This window comes from Lithobates pipiens, unplaced genomic scaffold, assembly GCF_037356315.1.
Source record: "Lithobates pipiens isolate NorthernLeopardFrog02 unplaced genomic scaffold, aLitPip1_a1.2 Scaffold_8, whole genome shotgun sequence".
NCBI classification, from domain to species: Eukaryota; Metazoa; Chordata; class Amphibia; order Anura; family Ranidae; genus Lithobates; species Lithobates pipiens.
This window is the reverse complement of record NW_027507903.1, coordinates 662,737,345-662,759,733: the sequence shown is the minus strand read 5'-3', so window position 1 is coordinate 662,759,733 and position 22,389 is coordinate 662,737,345. Positions and strand designations below refer to the sequence as shown.

General features: G+C 42.2%; 1 protein-coding gene across 1 annotated transcript in view; it reads right to left on the bottom strand.

The window, feature by feature from the left end:
- Positions 1-1,172: 1,172 nt before the first annotated feature.
- Positions 1,173-22,389, bottom strand: part of LOC143962500 (E3 ubiquitin/ISG15 ligase TRIM25-like) — a 54,363-nt gene continuing 33,146 nt past the window's right edge. Inside the window, 4 exon segments of the mRNA XM_077471780.1 lie at positions 1,173-7,287; positions 8,188-8,939; positions 8,942-8,993; positions 16,195-16,271. Coding sequence (XP_077327906.1) covers positions 6,420-7,287; positions 8,188-8,939; positions 8,942-8,993; positions 16,195-16,271 — 1,749 coding nt within the window. The 3' untranslated portion in view covers positions 1,173-6,419.

Here is a 22,389-nt window from a genome sequence, read left to right as displayed (position 1 = left end):
TCATCAGTTGCTAAGGACGCTGCGGCCGTCTTCCCAACCCACTCCTTAACAACCATCTATTCTTCACATAGAATTAGAATTGCGATCGATTTAAAAATGTGTAATTCATTAGAAAATAAAGAAACCTAACAAATCTTTCTGTTCTGCACTTATCACACTTATCCAGAGTCACATCAAAATGGATTCTATATTATGCAGGTGTGACTTTCATGCGACTTTTGAGGGTTTACATTGAGGTCTATACATGAAAGTCGGACCAAAGTAGTGCAGGAACTACTTTGAAGTTGCACAGATATGATCAGTACTCATAGGGGAATATGGGATGCGACTTGTGCGACTTTGGGGTCCAAAGTCACATGACAAGTCGCACAAGTGTGAATGGGGCCTAAATCCTCATCACTTCCTATTACTATATGATAAAAGAACATTTCTCTATATAAATGGAGACTTTGGGAAAAAAAAAAATCAGAGAAAAAATCTAACAAAATCTTAGGAAAGCAATGAGGAGGAGAATGTCGGGGTGTCTTCTCTAATGTAAAGCTGAACTCTGGGCAGATAGAAGAGAGAAATGAATGCGGCTCTGTATACATGAATACAGCCCGGAGTTCTGCTTTACCAGGGAGTGAGACAACCTCATTATTCCTCAAATATTGTTTGATGGGCACACTGGCAGTGTTGGGCAAAGTGGCAGTGTTTGGCACAGTAGCTGCATTTGATGGGTACAGTGGCAGTATTTGATGGCATAGTGGCAGCGTTTGATGGGCACAGTGGCTGTAATTGATGGACACAATGGTTGTGTTTGATGGGCACAGTGGCTGCAATTGATGGGCACTGTGGTTGTGTTTGATGGTCATATTGGCTGCAATTGATGGGCACAGTGGCTGCAATTGATGTTTTTTTTTTTTTTTTAAATTGCGCCGTCCCCCAAAAAAATTTGAGCACCAGCTGCCACTGATTTCCAGGACTGAAAGTTGCCAACATTGATAGAAACAGGAAAAGGAGGAATAAAATAACTGTAATTGTGAAAAAAATATATATAATCAGCGCAATAAACAATGTGATTGTGAAAATAAAATAAATGATTAAAACCTTTTGTCTATATAAGAATCAACCAATGCGGTTGCAGCTATTATGGATAGAATAAAAAAAAATGAATGATAACTGAAAAACGAAAAGAATAACAATCCAATTTTATTTATAGAGAAAAGAAACATTAGAATAATCAGATATCACCAAATATAACGTAGTGATGTTACACATACAGTGTTGCCAGTGGACAAAGATAATTAATACAAAAAGATATATTGTTACAATGAACATATAAATGCTATCAGTGTATTAAGGCAAATCCTAGGAGAGAAAAAAGAAAAGAGAAATAAGATAATACGGATACGTTCCACAGACAGATCTTACGTGACCATGCTTGTGGAGACCATGAGGCTAAGAGAGGCCCATCAATGGGAGCTTTGATTTTTATGTCCCCTCTCTACCCTCCCCCACCAATTACACAAATGGACTACTTTCATTGGTTCAGAGATGTATCAAATTCTGATTGGCTGTACCTGAAGCCTAGTCGGCCATCATGCTTCTCACATAAGCATTAGACTCTCTTCGGTGCCTCTCTGTCTACCATGTTTCTGGTTGTTGGGTAAGAAACCCTCTTTGATCCGAGTATAACCAGTTCCTCTGATATGTCCATCTCTATAAACAATCGGGGGACTTAGTTATCACCTGACTATTGAGGACATCAAACTGCTTGTGAGAAACATGAAGAAGTCTTGTGAGCCGGACCCAAATCTCATCATAATATCATAAAATATATTATGTACATCATCTTCCTGTAAAAATACACACATATATATATATATACCCATCTAACGGGGCATGGTCATTTAATTAGAAAGTCCTCACAATGGTTCCCTTGAAGCCTCTTGATATAAATATGAAGCTCAATATTTCCACATCATCGATAATAAACAAAATATATCAGACATTCCAGCGAGAGTCTGAAGTCACCGGATATCAATGAACTGTCACTGAAAGTTGCACTGCGGTGGAATTTTGTCAATATTTGGACTTGATTTATGAGTTTTTGGTTGCACTGCACTATATATTTTGTTTAATAAAATACCCGTCACCGTCCCCTTTTCCCCCACAAATAGAGCTTTCTATTGGTGGTATATGATCACCTCTGCATTTTTTTTATTTTTTGCTCTATAAACAAAAATGTATTTTTTTTAACTTTTTGCGATAATAAATATTTCATTTTTATTTTATTTTATATTTTTCCATCAGTTTAGACCGATATATATCTTCTCCATATTTTTGGTAACAAAAAATCGCAATAAGCGTATATTGATTGGTTTGTGCAAAACTTATCACATCTAGAAAATAGGGGATAGATTTATGGCATTTTTATTTTTTTCTACTAGTAATGGCGGTTATCAGCGATTTTTAGCGGGACTGCAACATTGCGGCGGACAGATTGGACACTTTTGACACTATTTTGGGACCACTAATATTTATACAGCGATCAGAGCTATAAAAATGCACTGATTACTTTATTATCGGGTGGCACAGTGGTGTAGTGGTTAGCACTCTCGTCTAGCATTAAAAAGGGTCGCTGGTTTGAATCCCAACCATGACACTACCTGCCTGGAGCTTGCATGTTCTCCCTGTGCCTGTGTGGGTTTCCTCCCACACACCAAAGACATGCTGGTAGGTTAATTGGCTTCTCTCCAAAATTGGCCCTAGTATATGAATGGGGGACTTGGATTGTGGGCTCATTGAGGGTAGGAATGGAAGTGAGTGTGTAATGTACAGGGATAGGGGCAATTGTAGACACTCACTCAGGTTTAATTGGATGGACGGGTGTCTTTATTCAACCTTACTAACTATGTATAAATGTCACTGGCAGGGAAAAGGGTTAAAATGTCACTGGCAGGCAAAGGGGTTTACACTAGGGGGCGATAAAGGGTTTAAATGTGTTCCCTAGGAGGTGTTTCTTGATGTGGGGGGATGGGACTGACTGTGGGAGGAGAGAGATCACTGCTCCTAAACATTAGGAATACAAGATCTGTCTCCTCACCCCTAACAGAACCGGGATCTGTTTGTTTACACACACAAATCCCCATTCTGGCTCTGTCAGGTGCGATCGTGGGTGCCTGGCAGATATTGCGGCTGCCGGGCATGCACATTGGCTCCTCGGTGATGTGGCAGGCGTGCCCACGCTCCCTTTACCCCTTAAAGCACCCGCCGTACAGCTATGGAGATTCGCGCAGGGGAGTCATTACCCAAAAAAGCATCACATTGTCTCCATGTGATGAAAAAAAAGTTTAGTAAAATAGAAATGTAAAAATATTACTATACCGACCAACATTATGAGATGGGAATGAGGGACACCTACCAGCAAATGTATGTAGGCATAGGACACGCCCCCTGCCACACCCCGTTAAAGGAGAAATAAGCAAAAAAAAGGTTAATTAAATCCACAAGGGCTTTTTTTTTACCACTACTCTTCCTTTATATTGGCTTTTAATATTTACAAATGTAGCAATTTAGAAAATTGGTTGAAAGTGGGAAACACTTTTGATAAATAAAAAGTGCATTTTATATACATCTATATAGATCAGACCAAAAATGAGGGACAAATGAGCAGGAAAGAGGGACAGAGGGACTTTGCTCCAAATCAGGGACAGTTGGGAGCGATGATATTACACATAAATTGCCCCTAAAGTCCCCCCCACCCCAACATTTTTGAGTGTCCCACCCCCCAATACACGTATGAATGTAAATGCATGTTTCAGGGACACCTACACACAAGGCCATTGCTTGCACTGCACATTACATATCACCACACACACCGGAGTGAGAGAAGAAATTCTCAGCCCAAAAGTGCTGTCTATGAAAATATAGTGCACCAAAAATTGTGGAAAATTTCAGGGGCACACACAATTTCAAGGTTTGCCATGCTGGGTATTTATTTACTCGGTACAACCTCATCTTATTTTGCAAAAAAATGTGGATAATCTATTGTGTCTTTGTGCCCTATAATTTATATTAGTGTCTGTAGGAGGGGCCGAGGGAGCTGGACAAAGAGTTTCCAGAGCTCTCCAAGGTAAGCTTGGTTCCACAAGCCCCCCGCCCAAAGTGACTCCCGTCACACTCAGCTTAACCACTTTCCATTTTGCTGGCTTAAGACCGGATCACTTTTTGCGATTCGGCACTGCGTCGCTTTAATTGACAATTGCGCGGTCGTGCGACGTGGCCCCCAAACAAAATTGACGTCCTTTTTTTCCCACAAATAGAGCTTTCTTTTGGTGGTATTTGATTGCCGCAGTTTTTATTTTTTGCGTTATAAACAAAAAAACAGTGACAATTTTGAAAAAAATTAATAAATTTTTACTTTTTGCTATAATACATACCCCACACATTATATAAAAAAACACTTTTTTCCTCACTTTAGGCCGATACGTATTCTTCTACATATTTTTGGTAATAATAAGCGTTTATTGATTGGTTTGCGCAAAAGTTATAGCGTTTACAAAATAGGGGATAATTTTATAGCATTTTTATTAACATTTTTTTACTAGTAATGGCGGCGATCAGCCATTTTTATTGTGACTGCGACATTATGGCAGACACATCGGACATTTTTGACACATTTTTGGGACCATTGTCATTTATACAGCAATCAGTGCTATACAAATGCAGTGATTCCTGTGTAAATGACACTGGCATTGAAGGGGTTAACCAGGGGGTAGGAGTGTAGGGTTTAAGTGTTCCTAGGGGCGTGTTACTAACTGTGGGGGGTGTGGCTGTGTGTTAGTGAACACTGATTTCTGCTCCAATCACAGGGACACTTGTTGCTAGGCAGAATGGGGAGATGCTGTTTACTTCTGCATCTCCCCGTTCAACCTTCCCGTGAGATGATCACAGGTATCCCCGCGGCGATCGAGTCCGCGGGACCCGCAGCCGGACTCACGGGGGTTTCGACTGGCGCGTGCGTGCTGCTGGTGACATGCACATGATGGCACAGCGGCATTCTTAAAGGGACGTACAGGTACGCCCTTATGCCTGTCTGTGCCATTCTGCAAATGTACATCGTTGTGTGCCTGACGGGAACCAGTTAATAAAGTATTTAGCTAATATCATGTGACATACAAAATTGGAACTAACACTATTTTATTCTCTAGGGCAGGGATATGCAATTAGCGGAGCTCCAGCTGTTGCAAAACTACAAGTCCCATCATGCCTCTGCCTCTGGGTGCCAGCTTATGGCTGTCAGAGTCTTGCTGTGCCTCATGGGACTTGTAGTTCTGCAACAGCTGGAGATCCGCTAATAGCATATCCCTGCTCTAGGGCTTCTGCTGTCAGGAAATAAATCTTATTTTGGGGTTTTATCTTCAAGCCTGAAATGATTGTTTTTAAACATGTGTGCAAAAATGCTAAAACGGTTGTGGAAGAGAAAGGGTTAAAGGGCCCCTGTCATGAGAGAATCATGGGGGCCGCCATTTCTACCATTACTCTCCTTGTGAGAATGCTAGTTCCCTGGCTGTCATGCTGATGCTTTGCCTTCATTACTGTCTCAGTCTGTGACCCGGAACAAGTATAGAGATAAGGAATTCTGACTCTTTTCTGATTCTTATTCCCCCCATGCTTGTTCCGGGTCGGAGACTTAAAGTGGTAATAAATCCCAAAAACAAAAATGACAATTATTGGAGCTTACCAATCCTTAGATGTGGTGGCTGCATTCCTTTTCTGTTTTTACCTTTATTTTCCCCTGGTGATCCTGCCAGTAACACACTTCCTGTCTTAGGACGGCTCCTCTATCTATGGAGGGGCAGTGGAGACCCCCTTGGACAGCAGCCTTGTCTGGAGGGGGGGGTGTTGGACGGACTAGTAGATTTAGATGGACTTTACATAAGTGACTAATAAATTAAAGGAGAACTCCAGGTGACACTTTATAAGCAGTTACACCAACATTTGTGTCTCCTTTTGGGATAAAAGTTTTACATCAATGAATAAAAGCTGACCATTGTAAGCACCCCTGTCAGTGGTGAATGGTTTGTCCCAATCCTCTAACTGCCACTTTTGCTGGACAGATTGGTCTGTTATAGGAAGTTGGGAAATAACAGCAGAACCAACAGGTAAAAGAACAAAATTCCAGGAGGACTCCGAAAAAACAAAGACCGCTGTGTTCATGTCAGTGACAGACGCCGTCATATCCGTCATTTTATATTTTGTCTTTACTACCACTTTATAAGTTCTTACATTACACACAGCCAGGGAACTAGTATTTTCAGAAGGAGGCCCTCAGACTTCTCCCAGGAGCCACCACTTCCTCCAATCATTGGCTGATCAATGAACCAATCCCACCACCCGTCCACTGTGATGTCACCAGACTGTGGGCGGAGTTCTCACATCTCCCGCCTCCCACCACATATCTTTATACAACCTCCATATACAGCTATCCCAGCATGGAGGGGCTCAGTGAAGGTGGTGGTGAAGGTGTGAAGGTGTCGGATCGGGTCACACAGATCATAAAAGGAGATCCGCCCGGCCTCATAATCCAGATATATCCTGACTCTGTTACTGGAGGGATTGGTGGGTAAGAGGATCTTATTCCTGTCATGTCTCACATAATACTGATTATTATACCTGACCAATCCCCAGGACTTCTTATTATTTCCAATCACTGACTCCCCCCCTCTCCTCTTTATACTGGGGTAACACATCCCGACTCTCCAGCTCTCTGACCCCCCGACATCCACTTCCCAGTAATGTCTCCCTGAGGAGAAACTCCGACTGCTCAACACCTGAGAATACTGGAATCTCTCTGGTGTTTCTGGGTGATTCTGGTTTCTATCTGACCTGGATACAGTTTTCCTGTCATCTGATATCTGTAGATAATTATTAGCTGTGTTTCTATCCAGTAATATGTCTGCAGCTCCCTGTATATAGAAGTATACATTTACCTCTGTTATTATGTCAGATAAACCTGTGTGTAAGACCCCCGCCACATCCAGACCCCCTCCATCATGGAGGAGCTCCTCATGTCTCTCTCTGTCCTCATTATCTCCATCCTCAGTATCACACAAGTCACCTGTGTCTGATTCCTGTAAGACAGTCAGTGGATCCGTGACGTTACACAGCTCCTCAATGTGACGCAACTTCCTGGACAGCTCCTCCTTCTTTATTTCCAGATCCCGGATGGAGATGGAGATCCGCTCTGCCCTCCCGGAGATGTCCCTCAGGACTCTCTTCTCCAGGTCTTCCAGACGTCTCCTGAGATTACACATGTGCAATTCATTTAGTTCCAAATTCGTTTTTTTAACAAATTTTGACAAATTTGTCAATTCTGAAATTTCCAATATTCTGAACTTTTAAATTTCTGAGTTTCTGAAATTTAGAATTTCCGAATTTCTGAGTTTTGAATTTCCAAATTTTCGGAAATTTTAAATTTTCGGAAATATGGAATTCAGAAATTGGAAAATTCAAAATTTCAGAAATTCTAAAATTTGGAAATGGGAGATTTGAAAATTTTCAATTTGGAAATTCAAAAATTCTATATTTCATATATTTGAAAATTCTAAAATTTTTGTTAGTGAATGTAATGAATATGAATTCATCCAAAGTTACAAATTATCTCAAATAACAGATCTAAACAAAAGGAATGTATTGATCTAATAATAATAAATAACAATAATAATAACAAAACCTTTTTATTATTATTTTTGTTTAGATGCGGCATTCATTATTTCGGATAATTCATAACTTCAGATACATTTGTATTTGTTACATTCACTGAATCACTAACAGCCAAATTTGAAAAGAAATTCCAATACCTATAATTTAATACTTAGTTATTATTTCAAATTTTACAGATTTTTTTGCTTTTTTTCATATTTTCAAATTTTTGGATTTTCTAATTTTTGAATTCCAAAAATTTGGAAATTGGAAAATTCAAAATTCGGAAATTGGAAAATTCGGAATTTGGAAATTTCGGAATTTGGAAAATTTGGAAATTAGAAAATTTGAATATTCAGAAATTTGAAATTCAAAATTCGGAAAGTTGAAAATTCAAAAATTTGAAAATCAGAATTTTCTCATTTCCAAATTTCCAAAAATAGCAAAAAAATGAATGAAAAGAAAACAAATAAATTTTTTGTCAGTACACATGTCTACCTGAGATCTGTAAACAGGGCAGTGACTCTCTCGGTGTCACCGGCTGCTTCTTCTTCTACTTTCCTCTGGTGTTCTTGCAGACTCTGGACTCTTTCCTCCGTCTCCTCTCTCTTAGTCAGAAGTTTCTGCAGAACATTCCTCAGTGTCTTCTTCTTCTCAGAAGCCTCATCCAGTGTCTCCACCTGGTGTCCCCGATGTTCTCCAGCCAAACTGCAGGACACACAGATACAGGTCTCATCCTCAGTGCAGTAATACTCCAGAATCTTCTTATGGACAGAGCATTTCCTGCTCTCCATGGACAAGGTGGGGTCACATAAGACGTGTTCTGGGGAATTTTTGTGGACTCTCAGGTGTTTATCACACAGAGAAACCTCACAGAGCAGGCAGGATCTAACAGCAGGTACAGGAGAGTCCACACAGTAAGTACAGAAGACCCCGGACTTCTCCTGATCTGGCTGAGTAGACAGGAAAGTCTCTGCTATGTTACGTAGTTTCATGTTCTTCTGCAGTGCAGGCCGATCCTGAAACTTCTCTCTACATTCAGGACAGGAATATCCTCCAGACCCCTCCTGTGTATCCAGCACACGATCAATACAGACCCGACAGAAGTTGTGACCACATCTCAGCATTACAGGATCGGTATAAATGTTCAGACAGACGGAACATTCCAACTCAGCTCTCAGATCACCAGACGCCATCGCTGACAGCAGAAGAGAAACGAAACTGAAACTCTCTGACACCGGAGAGGAATGTGGATGGGGGAGGGGTGACGTCCTCCTACACAGAGTGAGGCTGAGCTCAGCTCTCTGTTGACTTAGAAACCTTTCTATGTCAGATTAGGACACTCCCCATGACTGTGTACATTTACACTTATAAACATCTATTTAACCCCTTGAGGGCCACCATGACATACTTTTCTTCCAGCATTTGTACCCACAGACCACATCGGGGTGCAGCACCTGGGGGTGGGCACATTTTTCTGGCAGCAAGCCTGTTATACACCCAGAGCTGAAGAGAAGACCGTTGAGTCTAATCAAGTCTTCATCCTCCTCCTCCTCTGTCTTCCAGGATCAGGATAGCTTGAAGTCATCAGTAGCTGCTAAATCTCCCTGTTCTTCCTCCTCATCCACAGATACTCCTGTCATTGCCCCACCAATTGGCATGGAGAAGTCATCTGAGATATTTCAGCACAGTGTCAGTCACTTGCTCCATGAGGATGCACCGCAATTAATGAACGGCGAGGTTGGAAAGGAGACCAATGGGAGCATAGAGGGGGGTGACATAAGGCAGGATCAACCAATTGGCACCAATGTTCCTGCAGCTGAGACCTACTGCCACGTTGGCTCCAGTTCTGAGTAACGGGGAAGTGATAATAAAGGTCTAAGCAAGTGCAGAGCAGAAAAATGTTACGTTACTAGTTTTGTTTTGTTATTCGCTTTTGGAATTTGTTTAGTTTAATTTATAAATTTTCACACAAATTCCAAATTTTTGGATCGATTACTATTCAAATTGGTCGAAAATTGATCGACTGACCTGAATTCTTTGTAAAGCATAGATGGTTGTTAAGTAACGGGCCGACAAGCTGGCCACGGCGTCCTTTACAACCATAACTCATCTGCTGCCAACTGGACACTGACCGCAGAATATAAACAATTGCCGACATTAACCACTTCAGCCCCGGAGAGGATTTGGCTACACAATGACCGGAGCACTTTTTACAATTTGGCACTGCGCTGCTTTAACTGGAAATTGCTAGGGATGCACCAAAATTTCAGCCGCCGAAACATATCGGGTGAAAATGGCCCTTTTGGCAATTTGCCAAAAGAAAATTCTTGCCGATAATGGTGCCGAAAATGGGGGCAGGGCCCCGTCCCTAGTGCCGCCCATTACGGGGGTATCGTTTTGTGTTTAAATATTGTTTATTTCGTTTTCCACATTTACAAAAAGAACAGTACAAAATATTCCTTATACATACTTTTAAAAATCACTTTGGCTAACATTCATGTTATTTCAGTATTTTCAACATTCACATAAAAACAGACAGTAAAAAAAAGTACACATTGGGTGCCCGACTGGATCGATCTTAAAGATCCCAAGAGGGAAGAAGAAGAAGAAGAGAGAGAGAGGGAGAAAAAAAAAAAAAAAAAAAAACACACCCCCTCCCCCTCTCTTCATGTGTTTAAAATTATCCTTTTGTGATTTTATCTTACCCATATTTATTACCCCTCCCACGTGTCGCTTTTTCTTAATTCCAATTTGTGATTTGTGTAAGGTGGGGATTCCTCTCCTTCCATCCCCACTCCCTTCTACAAAAAAAAAAAAAAAAAAAAAAAAGGGGGGGAAAAAAAAAGGGGGGGGGGGAAAAAAAAAAAAGGAAAAGAGACAAAAAACACACCAAACCAACAAAAAAAAAACCCAGACAAACCCCCTAAACGGCCCCAGAACAAGGGGTCCCCCCATCTCCTCCCCCACACAAAAAAAAAAAAAACAAGGGGGGGAAAGGGATCCTTTCCCCTTCTCCTCCCTTCCTCCCTCCTCTCCTCCTCCCTCCTTTATAAAAAAAAATAAGAAATTTATAAGGGGTTATGAAGTATATGCATCCTACCTCCCTCCCCTAGACGCCCTCTCCATCCCCCATAATTCCAAGATATATTGAGGATTTTCTAAATTCCATCCAGTTCCTCCAAGTCGCCTGGAATCTAATTTCGGCTCCCCGTTGAAGGTATATTAGTTCTTCCATAATCCTCAATCTATCTATTTCCCTAAACCAATCTCTTATCCCTGGTGTTTCCTTTACTTTCCAGTATCTCGGGATCAGTACTTTCGCTGCGTTTAGCAAAAATGGAGTTAATGCTCTTCTATATTTTTCCCTAGGGCCCTCGGCCGCGTGAAACAAACATTTCCAGGGATCCAGTTCTATTTCCTTCCCGTCGATCTCTTTAATTAAACCCACCACCTTTTCCCAGTATAACTGGATTGCACTGCATTGCCACCATATATGGGCGTGGGTTCCCTCCCTCCCACACTCTCTCCAACAGAGGGGTGATAAGTCTTTGTTAATCTTATGCATTTTCGATGGAACATAATACCATCTAACCAATAATTTATAGTTCATTTCTTGGATCTTCGTATCTATTGAAGTGGAGTGGGTATAGTCTATAACTTTCCCTTTCAGTTTTTCTGGGATTGATTGATTCAATTCCCCTTCCCACCTCCCTAAAGCAGGTATCGCCTCATCCTCCATTAAAGATATTAAGGTCCTATATATCTTAGAGATCCCCTGTCTGCCCACTCCTCCTCGGTCAATCAATTTCTCCCAAGGGTTTAAATTGTCACCAGAGCGGAGAGGTTTTGGAAGGGACTCAACAAAATGTTGGAGTTGTCTGTATCTCCATCCATCCCATGGTGTTCTTCCGTATTTCTCTCGTATCTCCTCTAATGAGCATAAGCTATTTACTTTTAACACATCCCTTAACCTTAATATGTCCCTATGCGTCCACTTCTGGAACATTTTGTTTTCTTTCCCCGGAGGAAAATAGTTATTTCCTGACAGGGGCATTAGAGGGCTATTGTTATTTTGTCCTTCTGTACCTTTAAGTACCCCATCCCATGTTCTTAATGTTTCCATTGTAATCGGGGGTATTCTTCTAGAGAGACCCCTAAACTTCATTGGAATCCAAATGGTCTGACTCAGGGCAACATTACTCATATTATCTTCCAGTGATACCCACTTTTTATATGGAGCGTTGTAAACCCAATCCAAAATCCTCCTCATTACCGCTGCTGAATGATATTTTTGAAAATCTGGGAGAGATACCCCTCCCTTATCCTTAGGCCTATTCATTACCTTATAAGAAACGCGACTTCCTCTTTTGTTCCATATAAATTTCTGAATCAGGGATTTAATAATTTTAAAATAGGCCCCTGGGACATTTATCGGGAGACTCTGAAAGATATATAGAGCCTTTGGCAGAATCATCATTTTAATTACGTTTATCCTGCCAAACCATGACAGTCTGTGTGCAGGGTAACCTTTAAGATCTTGTTTAATTTTATTTAAAAGAGGGAGATAATTATCTTGATATAAATCTGTAACTGATGTCGATAAGTATATTCCTAAGTATTTCAGGCCCTTCTCTTTCCACACAAAGGGGAAAAGAGCTCTAAGTTCTCTTCTCTCCTCTGGGGGAGAATAGACATTTAATATCTCAGTTTTCTCTCTATTGATCTTAAAGTTCGAGACATTCCCGTATTCCTCCAGCTCCTGCAGAATCCTAGGAAGGGACTGTTTGGGATTCGTTATATAGAGCATAATATCATCTGCAAATGCAGATATCTTATGCTCATTCTCTGATACTTTTATTCCCTCAATACCTTGGTTCGCTCTTATAGAAACCAAAAGAGGTTCTAAGGAGAATACAAAAAGTAAGGGAGATAGTGGGCATCCCTGACGTGTACCATTATAAAGCCCAAAAGAGTTTGATAGGGTCCCATTCACCTGAATCTGAGCTGTAGGGTTAGAGTATAAGGCCTCTATCCACCGCAGCATTCTTGGGCCTAAACCAAATTTATATAATGTCTGCAGCATGTATTCCCATTCTAACCTATCAAATGCCTTTTCCGCATCAACCGATAGGAAAAGGGAAGACTGCTTCTTCTTCTTCTTAACTTCCTGCATTAAGAGGGTTGTCCTCAGTATATTGTCCCTCGCCTCCCTTCCAGGTACAAAACCTGCCTGATCTCCTTCTATACAATCTGGCATATGTTGTTTCAGCCTCTCGGCTAAAATCCTTGCATAAATTTTTACATCCTCATTAATCAGAGAAATAGGTCTAAAACTAGAGCACAATGTTGGATCTTTCCCTTCCTTTGCTAATATAGTTATAAAGGCCCCCAAAGCTTCCTTCCGTATTTCCCTTCCTTCCCCTATTGAGTTCATGTACTGATGAAAATAAGGTGTTAAAGGTCCCAAAAACTTTTTTTTTTTTTTTTCCAATATTTTTATTCAAATTTTCGGCAAGAGAAAATGACAAGTTCAGTATCTGACAATAAAGATACTTAAAAGTACAAGAAAACAATACGAAACAATTCAAGTAGAGAGACGGAAAAGGATAAACTGGCATTACATGTGTAAAGTTGCGAGGGCACTTCAAATAGTTACTGGCCCACCCCCTCCAGGTAATCGCCCTGGATCTTGCTTCATTTAGGGGTCAAGAGGCACACATCTGAGCGCTGATTATCCAACCCTCCCTTTTGACTTCAGTACTAAAATAAATCCTAAATGAATGATAATAAAAAGGTACTGGCGCATTTGTTTTCAGGTGTACTCCAATAAAGAAGGAAAAGAAGAAAAGTAACTCTAGTAAGATGGGATAAAGAAATAGAGGATAAAAAGCAAAGAAAGAGGAAAAGAAGAAGAAGGAGAAGAAGAGGAAGAAAAAGGGGGATGCACTCCAGATCCCGGGGACCACCCCCCAGCCACTCACCAGAAAAACCCCTCTTACCCAGTTACGAGATCTTTAATCCAAGGTTCCCACACTCTGTTGAACCAAGCCATTCTATCAGCAAGTATTGCCGATAAACGTTCATTCACCATTATCCAGGACAATTTTGTTTTAAGTAAATAAAACGGGACAATTGGTGATCTCCACGATTTGGCTATGGAAATCCTTGCTGCCACAAAGATAAAAGCTATAAGCTTGCTCATTGGCTTTGAAGCCCCTTCTACGGGGCGACCCAGAAGCGCATGCAGGGGCGATTTGCGGAGGTTCACACGGGTCAAAGAATATATAAAGTTGTACGTACGGATCCAAAACCGTCGCACCTTCGGGCACGACCACCATATATGATACATGGTACCATCCGCATTACAGCCCCTAAAACACCTCGGGGACGCCCCAGGGGCGAAGGTGGCCAATCGAGCTGGAACCATATACCACCTCATCAGTACCTTATAGTTTGCTTCAATCAAGGAAGTGTTAATAAAAGATTTAGAGGCACCTTGTATTATTTTGTTCCACTCTTCCATCTTCAAAGTGGTATGCATATCCCCTTCCCATTTCTCCATATAAGGCAATTTCTGAGAAGGAGGGAATAAAATATTGTATAGCAGAGATATGTGGCCCGTGAGGTTGTCGTGTGTCTTACAAATAGTTTCCATCGGGGTGTATGTAGTGAGTGCAGAAATGCGACTTAATGTCGCCAAAAAGTGCGCTATTTGAGTGTAGCGGTAGAGTTCCGACCTCGGGAGCTGATACCTTTCTTGTAGGGATGTTCGCGACAGAGCCCCCCTATGGTCACATAAGTCTGCTATACGTAGTAAACCTTTGTTGGTCCACCATGAAAAATCTTGGGGGCGGAGACCCGGGGCGAACATGGGATTGTTAAGCAAAGGGGCTAGTGGAACATGTCCGGATCTGAAGTTGTGGGTAGCAGCTAGCCTATCCCACAAATTTAGAGAGAGGGACAAAGTCGGGCACATCACCTTAGGCCTATCTTTTGCCCTCAACCACATTAAGTGACTAATTTCTTTTCCTGGAAATTGAGAGGATTCCAACAGCATCCAGAGCGGCCTGTCGCGATAGGTATGGAACCGAATTAATTGGGAAATTAGTGCCGCCTGGTGGTATTTAAGCAAATCCGGCATGCCCAGGCCACCCCTCGCCTTTGGAGTAAACATCGTCTGTCTATTCACCCTGGGTCTTCCGTGCTCCCATATATAGTCCAACAGTTTACTCTGGAACCTCTGGAGTTCTCGCCTATCAATAGAGATCGGTAGAGACCTGAATAGGTAGAGCACCTTAGGCAAGACTGTCATCTTGATTGAACACAACCTGCCAAACCATGACGGAGGGTTATTCGACCATCTTTTGAGATCTGCAGAGATTTTCTTAAACAGTGGGGGGAAATTATGTTTATACAATGATGTAAGAGTAGGGGTCAGTGTGATACCTAAGTATTGTAAGGCCTTGTCTTGCCATTGGAAGGGAAAAGAGCTCCGTAATGCTCGGACTATGTGTGGTTGTAGGGATACATTAAGTGCCTGGGATTTGGAATGGTTTACCTTTAACCCTGAGAATGTTGTAAAATGTTGCAATACCCCGTGCAAAGTAGGTAAAGAGGTGACTGGGGAGGAGAGGAGCAGTAAGATATCGTCTGCGAACAATGCGCATTTATGTTCCCGTCCGCCGCTTTGAATACCCAGTATATCTGGATGTTCACGAATTTTAATTGCCAATGGCTCCAAAGCTAGTATAAACAATAGGGGGGACAGGGGGCACCCTTGACGGGTCCCCCTGCGTATGTAGATGTTCGGTGATTGGTAACCTTTGATCATTAAATTCGCCGTGGGGGTGTCATAAATCATTTTAAGCGTGGCCAAGAAACTCGGTCCGAATCCATATTTACCCAAAATAAAGAATAAATAATTCCAGGACAAAGAATCGAACGCTTTATGTAGGTCGAGAGAGACCAGTAGTGCTCCTCTCTGTCCCCCGCCATCCCAGCCTGAATTTAATGCAGAGATAAGATCAATGACGCGTCTGGTCTGATCCGGGGCCTGTCTAGCAGGGACAAACCCCGACTGGTCCGGATGAATATAGTGTGCTAGGAACCCATTCAAACGCGTAGCCAATATCTTGGTCATTAATTTAAGGTCCACGTTGATTAGAGAAATGGGCCTATAGTTTGTGCAATCACCGTGGTCTTTGTTTGGCTTGGGAATTACGTGTATGTAAGCCCTGTTCTCGTGTGGAGGCAAAGGGCAGCCCCTGCGTAGCTCATTGTTCCCAAAAACTTTTTAAAGTATAATGACGTGTATCCATCGGGCCCTGGGCTCTTCCCATTCTTACTATCCTTGATTGCTCTCTCTATTTCCTCCTTAGAGATATCCCTATCGAGCATACCAGCATCCTCCTCTGCTATCCTCGGTAGATCTATCCTCCGGAGATATTGTTCAATTTTTTCCCTTCTCTTTTGTTTATCCTTGGGGTCCTGGTTACCATTTACCTTATACAGTAGTTGGTAGTATTCTGAGAAGGTGTTACTAATATCTCTTGTTTCCTTTTTCCATTCTCCCTTCTTATCTTTAATTTTTGCAATATAATTAAAATTTCTTCTAGGTTTAATTACCCCTGCCAGGATTCTCCCCGGTTTATTACCAAATTCATATTGTCTTTTAGCGGACTTTAAAAAGGCCTGCCTGGTTTCCTGTTCCAATATGTCTCTCAGTGCCTCCCTTTTTCCCATAAGTTCGTCCATTATTTTATGGTCATTTAACCCTTTATGTAACTGTTCCAACTCCTGGATTTCCTGTAAGATTAGTGATTTTTGCGTTGACCTTATTTTCCTCCTCTTAGCTGCTTCTGCTATCAATCTCCCTCTCATATATACCTTATGGGTCTCCCACAACACAGTTGGTGCAATATTTTCTACATTATTTTCTTTAAAAAATAAGTTCATATCTCTTTCCAAAGCTTCAAATATTTTATGGTCATGCAAGAGGGATTCATCCAACCTCCATACTCTTTGCCTAATCGGTATATCCTCCAGGTCCAAAACAGCCATAACTGGGGCATGGTCGGAGAGAGTTATTGATTTTACTTCTACTTTCTTTAACCCCTCCAAAAGCTGATGGTCCAAGAGGATATAATCGATTCTTGAGTAAGAGTGATGTACCTGGGAGTAATATGTAAAATCCTTTCCCCCCGGATGCGCAATTCTCCACACCTCCACTAGTTGCTGTCGATGTAATTTTTGTTTAATTATCTTTAGGTATTTACCTTCTGAGCGTAGGGATGGGGGTTGGGCATCCCGGGTTGGATCAAATACAAAGTTAAAATCCCCTGCCATAATCACCCCCCCTTCCTTAAAACATTCTAATTTATTCAACACTTTCCCCAAGAAGGGACAGGGGAGATAATTAGGGCAGTAGATACAAGCCAACGTATACATTTTATTAAAAATCAAGCCTTTGATAAATAGATATCTCCCTTCAGAATCCAATTCCATAGCCTTTAAAGTAAAGGGGGTATTTCTGTCAAACCCAATAGCAATTCCTCTTGCCCTTTTGCTAGAGGAATATCCGTGAAACCAAGTTGGATAATTTTTAGACTTCAGACCACTATTATGGGACCATTTAAAATGAGTTTCCTGTAGGAAAGCAATATTTGATGACCATTTTTTCAACTCCTGCAAAATCGGATATCTCTTATTGGGACTATTTAACCCTCTAACATTATATGTAACAATCTTCAACGGGGCCATCTTTCATGGAGATTGGTTATAGCCCACCATAAACATTCCATCATGAAGTCAAAAACAAAAATAAACGTATATTTTTTACCTAGATCGATCCAGTCGGTATACCCTTCATTGATAAATGTGAAACAACAACATATTCTCCCCCCCCAATATTTTCCTCCCTCCCTTCCCACCCCCCCACCCTTTACACATTGAATATCAATGTTATCGTCCTCCAGGCTAGTGCCTATTTACTAGACCCCAGCCCTGGTTGGACCTTCCTTGAGGGAGTATAAGTGCCCGCGTGAGCCCCCGAGCCTCACCCCTCCTTGGGGGTGGTCTCAGGGGGGCCCGCGGGCACCGCCCCGCCCCTGGCGCATACTTCCCCCCCATGCGAGCCTACTCAAAGTCATCCTTGCCTAGAACCTCTCTTTATTTTTTCCTTTTCTTTCCCTTTTCTTTCTCCTCTCTTTCCTTCTCTTCCCCCTCTCCCCTTCTTCCCCTCCCCTTTCCCCTCTCTTCCCCTTTTCTTCCCTTTTACTATTCTTCCCCTAATCCTTCCCATTAACCTGTTATTATTTATTTACCCCACTATTTGCCTCTTCCACCCCCCTCTCCTCTCCCCTAATCCAGCGGAGGAGAAAGGGAGAGGAAAAAGAGGAAGAGAGGCCCTACACTCTATTCCAGGGTTGTTCTCTTAATTTCGTCCAATCTAGGGGTTTTTTTCTCCCAGTTTTCTAGATTAACACATGGTATATTCAGTTTATTGCAAAATTCTTTCAGGTCCTCTGGGAATCTTAAAATGGCTGATATCCCTTGGTTTTTAGCTATCAGACATGCGGGGAAACCCCATCTGTAAGTGATCTTCTTCTCTTGTAGTTGATTTATTAGGGGTTTCAATGCCCTTCTCCGGCTCAGTGTCTCTTGTGAGAGGTCAGAAAAGAAAAGCAACGTAGCTCCCTCATATTTAATAGTATCAGAGCTTCTTGCATCTTGCTGAATTTGTTGTTTTGTTTCGTATTGAGTAAACCTCACAATCACATCTCTCTCTATCTCAGGTCTTGGCTTCTCTTTTGTTTGAATTCTATGTATTCTATCAAAAGCTATATGGGATGTTACTTCTTTTTTCATTATTTTATTAAAGACTTCTCGAAGCACAGTCTCCAACTCAGTGTTTTTCACGGATTCTGGTAGGCCACGAATTCTTAAGTTATTGCGCCTGTTTCTGTTTTCCTGGTCTTCTAATTTATATCTAATATTTCTCATTTCTATCCAGTCCATATCCGCTCTTTTTTGTAATTCCGAAATAGCTTTTTTATGCTCTTCTAATTGTATTTCCGATTCTTCTACCCTTTTTAATACGTTTTGAATATCTGCCCGGGTTGCCTTTAATTCTCCCTTGATCATCCCTTCCAGATGTGACATCATTTCTGCCATGTCCTGTTTAGTAGGGAGTGATTGGGGATTAATTCCTTCTTTTTCTGGTTCCCACATTTTTCCTGATTCTTTTTGTTGATGTCGTTCTTTCAAGCTTTTCTGTGGAGTTGTACCTTCCTCTGTATTAGGTTTTTTATTCATCTGTTTTTCACAGGAAGGTGATGTTCCTTCTCCCCTTTCAGCCTCCCTTTCTTCCCTCTGATCTACTCTGCCCTGGGCCATATAAGTTTTTATAGAGTTCCCTTTCCCGCTTTCTGTTTGTCCTGCTTTGGCTCCCCTCCTTACCATGATCCTTTCTTACCCCCTTCCCCTTCGGTTTAATCTTTCAAGTTTATGCAACTAAGCATTAATATTATTTAACTCTATTACCGGCCTAATCTTCCCCAGATTATAGCTCCTCCTGGGGAGCAGACACTCTTTCCTTGTTTATTCCCTTCTTCTTTTCCTTTTCCCCTTCCCTCTTCACTTCCCCCAATCTATTTGTGTACAAATCCGTCTTCAATTACAATACAATTACAATACATCCTCATTATTATGCAATTTTTATATAATTTTTCCAAAACTATATAATATATATATTATGTATCCAAAAAGGGGGATATAGAAGGGCTTTCCTTCCCCCTTTTCTTTTCTCCTTTTGAGTTAAATGCAAAAAGTGCATAAAGTGCAAAAAAAAAAAAAAAAAAAAAAAGAAAAGATGCACACAGTGCAAAAAGTGTTAAAGGTAGTGAAGTTTGCCAAAAAAGTGCAAAAAACGAAAAGTGTAGAGGTGCTAAAAAAAAAAAAAGAAAAGGAGAAAAAAAAAATTTTAATGAATAAATAAGTGCAATTAATGCAGCAGGTGCCAAAAAAAAAAAAAAAAGATAAAAAAAAAAGGGAGGAAAAGGGGGGGGGAGGGGGGAGTCCAACTGCAAAAAGTGCAAAAAAGTGCAAAATTGTCAGAAAGTGCATAGAGTGCCAAAATTACAAAGGAAGGGGAATGAAGGGGAAATGGAATACTCCCGAGAGCAGGGATGGGGGGGGGGAGGGGGGTACTTATTATTTCTTAGTTTGTCTATTTTTATTTTTTTTTCCAAGATATTTTTTAGTCCAAACCCTATATCCTTTTTATTTACCCTCCATCAAAAAAAAAAAAAAAAAAAAAAAAGGGGGGTTAGAAAAAAAAAGGGGGGGGTGCAAATAACAATGTGGGAGGGGGGAAAAGAGGCAAGTTGTTGTGTTAGGTATACTAAATGTATAAATGTATGCTCTAGTCCTAGTCTCTTAATCTTTGCACAGGAGGAGAAGTGATGTCCAGTAACTTTTGATTTCAGCTATATCAGAAGGAGAAAGGGAATTCCAGCACATATATCTTGATATCCATTCAACTTAATATCCAAAGTAAAATATCCAAAAAAAGACAAAAGAAAGAAAAAATGGGGGGGGGGGAAAGGGGGAATTACAAAATACAGTCCAATAACTCCTCCAGGGTCACACTTTCTCTATTTATGGTTAATTTGATGGTATTAATTTTTTTTTCAAATAGGGTCCATATTTCAGGTTCCCCCAAAACTCTATCGTGTTTTCTCAAGTATCATATCGTCCAAAACCTTCGTTCAGTCTATTGAGATAAATATTTTGTCTGGGGCAGTCCACTCCACTTCAACCATACGATCGGATTCTCCTCTCAGCCCCCGTGCATCAGCCAGATCATAGGTCTTTCATCCAGTTCGATATTTAAAGGGGCTAGTTATATAAACCTAGGCATAAACTGGTCTCTATATCCGTCAAAGACCCAAGGCAGTTCCTGAAGGGAAAATCCAATATAACAGTCCTCTCAAAGCAGCCCGCAAGACATGGGGGGACAGGGGGGAGAGAAATTTCAGTTTAACAGTCTATCACTCTGCATAGCCATGAGATTACAGCCGCTCTCTCTTTCTTACCCCCTCCAGAGCCCCCTCGCCGTCAGCCGCATCAGCGTCCTCTCGGTGTCTCGGGATCTCCACACTCCGCTCTCTCTCTAGGAGGAGGTCTCTGCAAACAATCGCCTCCGCAGTCAGTGAACCACGTCCTGGGTCTAAGGCTCCAGGAGCGGACTTCCGCTGATCTCCTTCACTCCTTCACTCCTTCTCCCCACTCGTCCGGGTCTAACAAGCTCCTTATCGTGAGGGGGTACGTAGATTTCTGTATCTGGCTCCACCGACGGCAGGATACTTGAGCTCCCCGCGATCGTTGCTTCAGTTACTCAATGGCTAAGCATATGTATAGGCTTAGGCATAGGCATAGGCATAGGTAGTATCGGTAGTTAAGACAGCATGCTTTTCAGCTCGCCGGGGAGGTGCGCCTTCGGCTGCGGCGTTCAGCTAGTAAGTGGCGCCATCTTCTGTAGCTCCACCTCCCTCCGCCACCGGGGGTATCGTTTTGGAGTGCTGCCGTGCTTTGTGGGGGAAACTGTGCAGAGAAGCTTTCCCTCCCAGCTCTGCCTCCTGACATCTCGCTCTGAGTTTCTCCTGCACAGTATGTTAAGTGCAGCCGGTATACAGATAGATCGGAGGCACATGCTGTGGAGCTTTCTCCCCCCCTCCCACTCAACACTGTGTGATATATGTCCCTCCATGTGGGAGGATTCTGACATCTGACCCCATCCCCGCTCCTGTTTTCTGTCCCTGTGCCGTGCCATGTGATCCTCTCCTGTCTTCTGTCCCTGTGCCGTGCCATGTGATCCTCTCCTGTCTTCTGTTCCTGTGCCGTGCCATGTGATCCTCTCCTGTCTTCTGTTCCTGTGCAGTGCCATGTGATCCTCTCCTGTCTTCTGTTCCTGTGCCGTGCCATGTGATCCTCTCCTGTCTTCTGTTCCTGTGCCGTGCCATGTGATCCTCTCCTGTCTGAGTTCCACTGCCCAGTGCCTCTGTATGACCGCAATGTGCTTTGTAAAAGGTAAATAAAGTACAGTTATCTTCCCAGCATCACTTTTCTTCTCTCTCCTTGCTTGTCCACCTCTCCCTACACTCGCAGCCCCCCTCTCCCCCTTCATCCTCAGCATTTCCCACAATCATTTCATCTCAAGGTCTTCTTAACCCCCTGTATGCTCTGCAACTGTCTCTGCCTCAGAATCCTGCCAGCTTTCCATTCATTCCTCATTGCTCCTTCATTCTGACACAACTTTTTTATTCTTTACTTCACTGCAGAGACTAGGGAGAAGCTTCATGTTTGAGTCGAACATACGTTCCAGGGGCTACGCAAGTACGCAGGCAAAACAATGCCATGCCGTGCTTGCGCTGGTTTGTTTGGGGGACAGGAGCCACACTGGGGCAGATATTTTGTCAGCTCTGCAGGGGCAGGCCGAGAGGTGGTTGACGCCATGCCAGCTTAAGCCAGGAATGGTGGTTTGCAACAATGGCACCAACCTCCTCTCCGCCCTCCGACAGGGACAACTGACCCATGTGCCCTGTGTGGCTCACGTCCTTAACCTGGTGGTGCAGCGGTTCTTGGGCAGGTACCCGGGCTTACAGGATGTCCTGAAGCAGGCCAGGAAAGTCTGTGTGC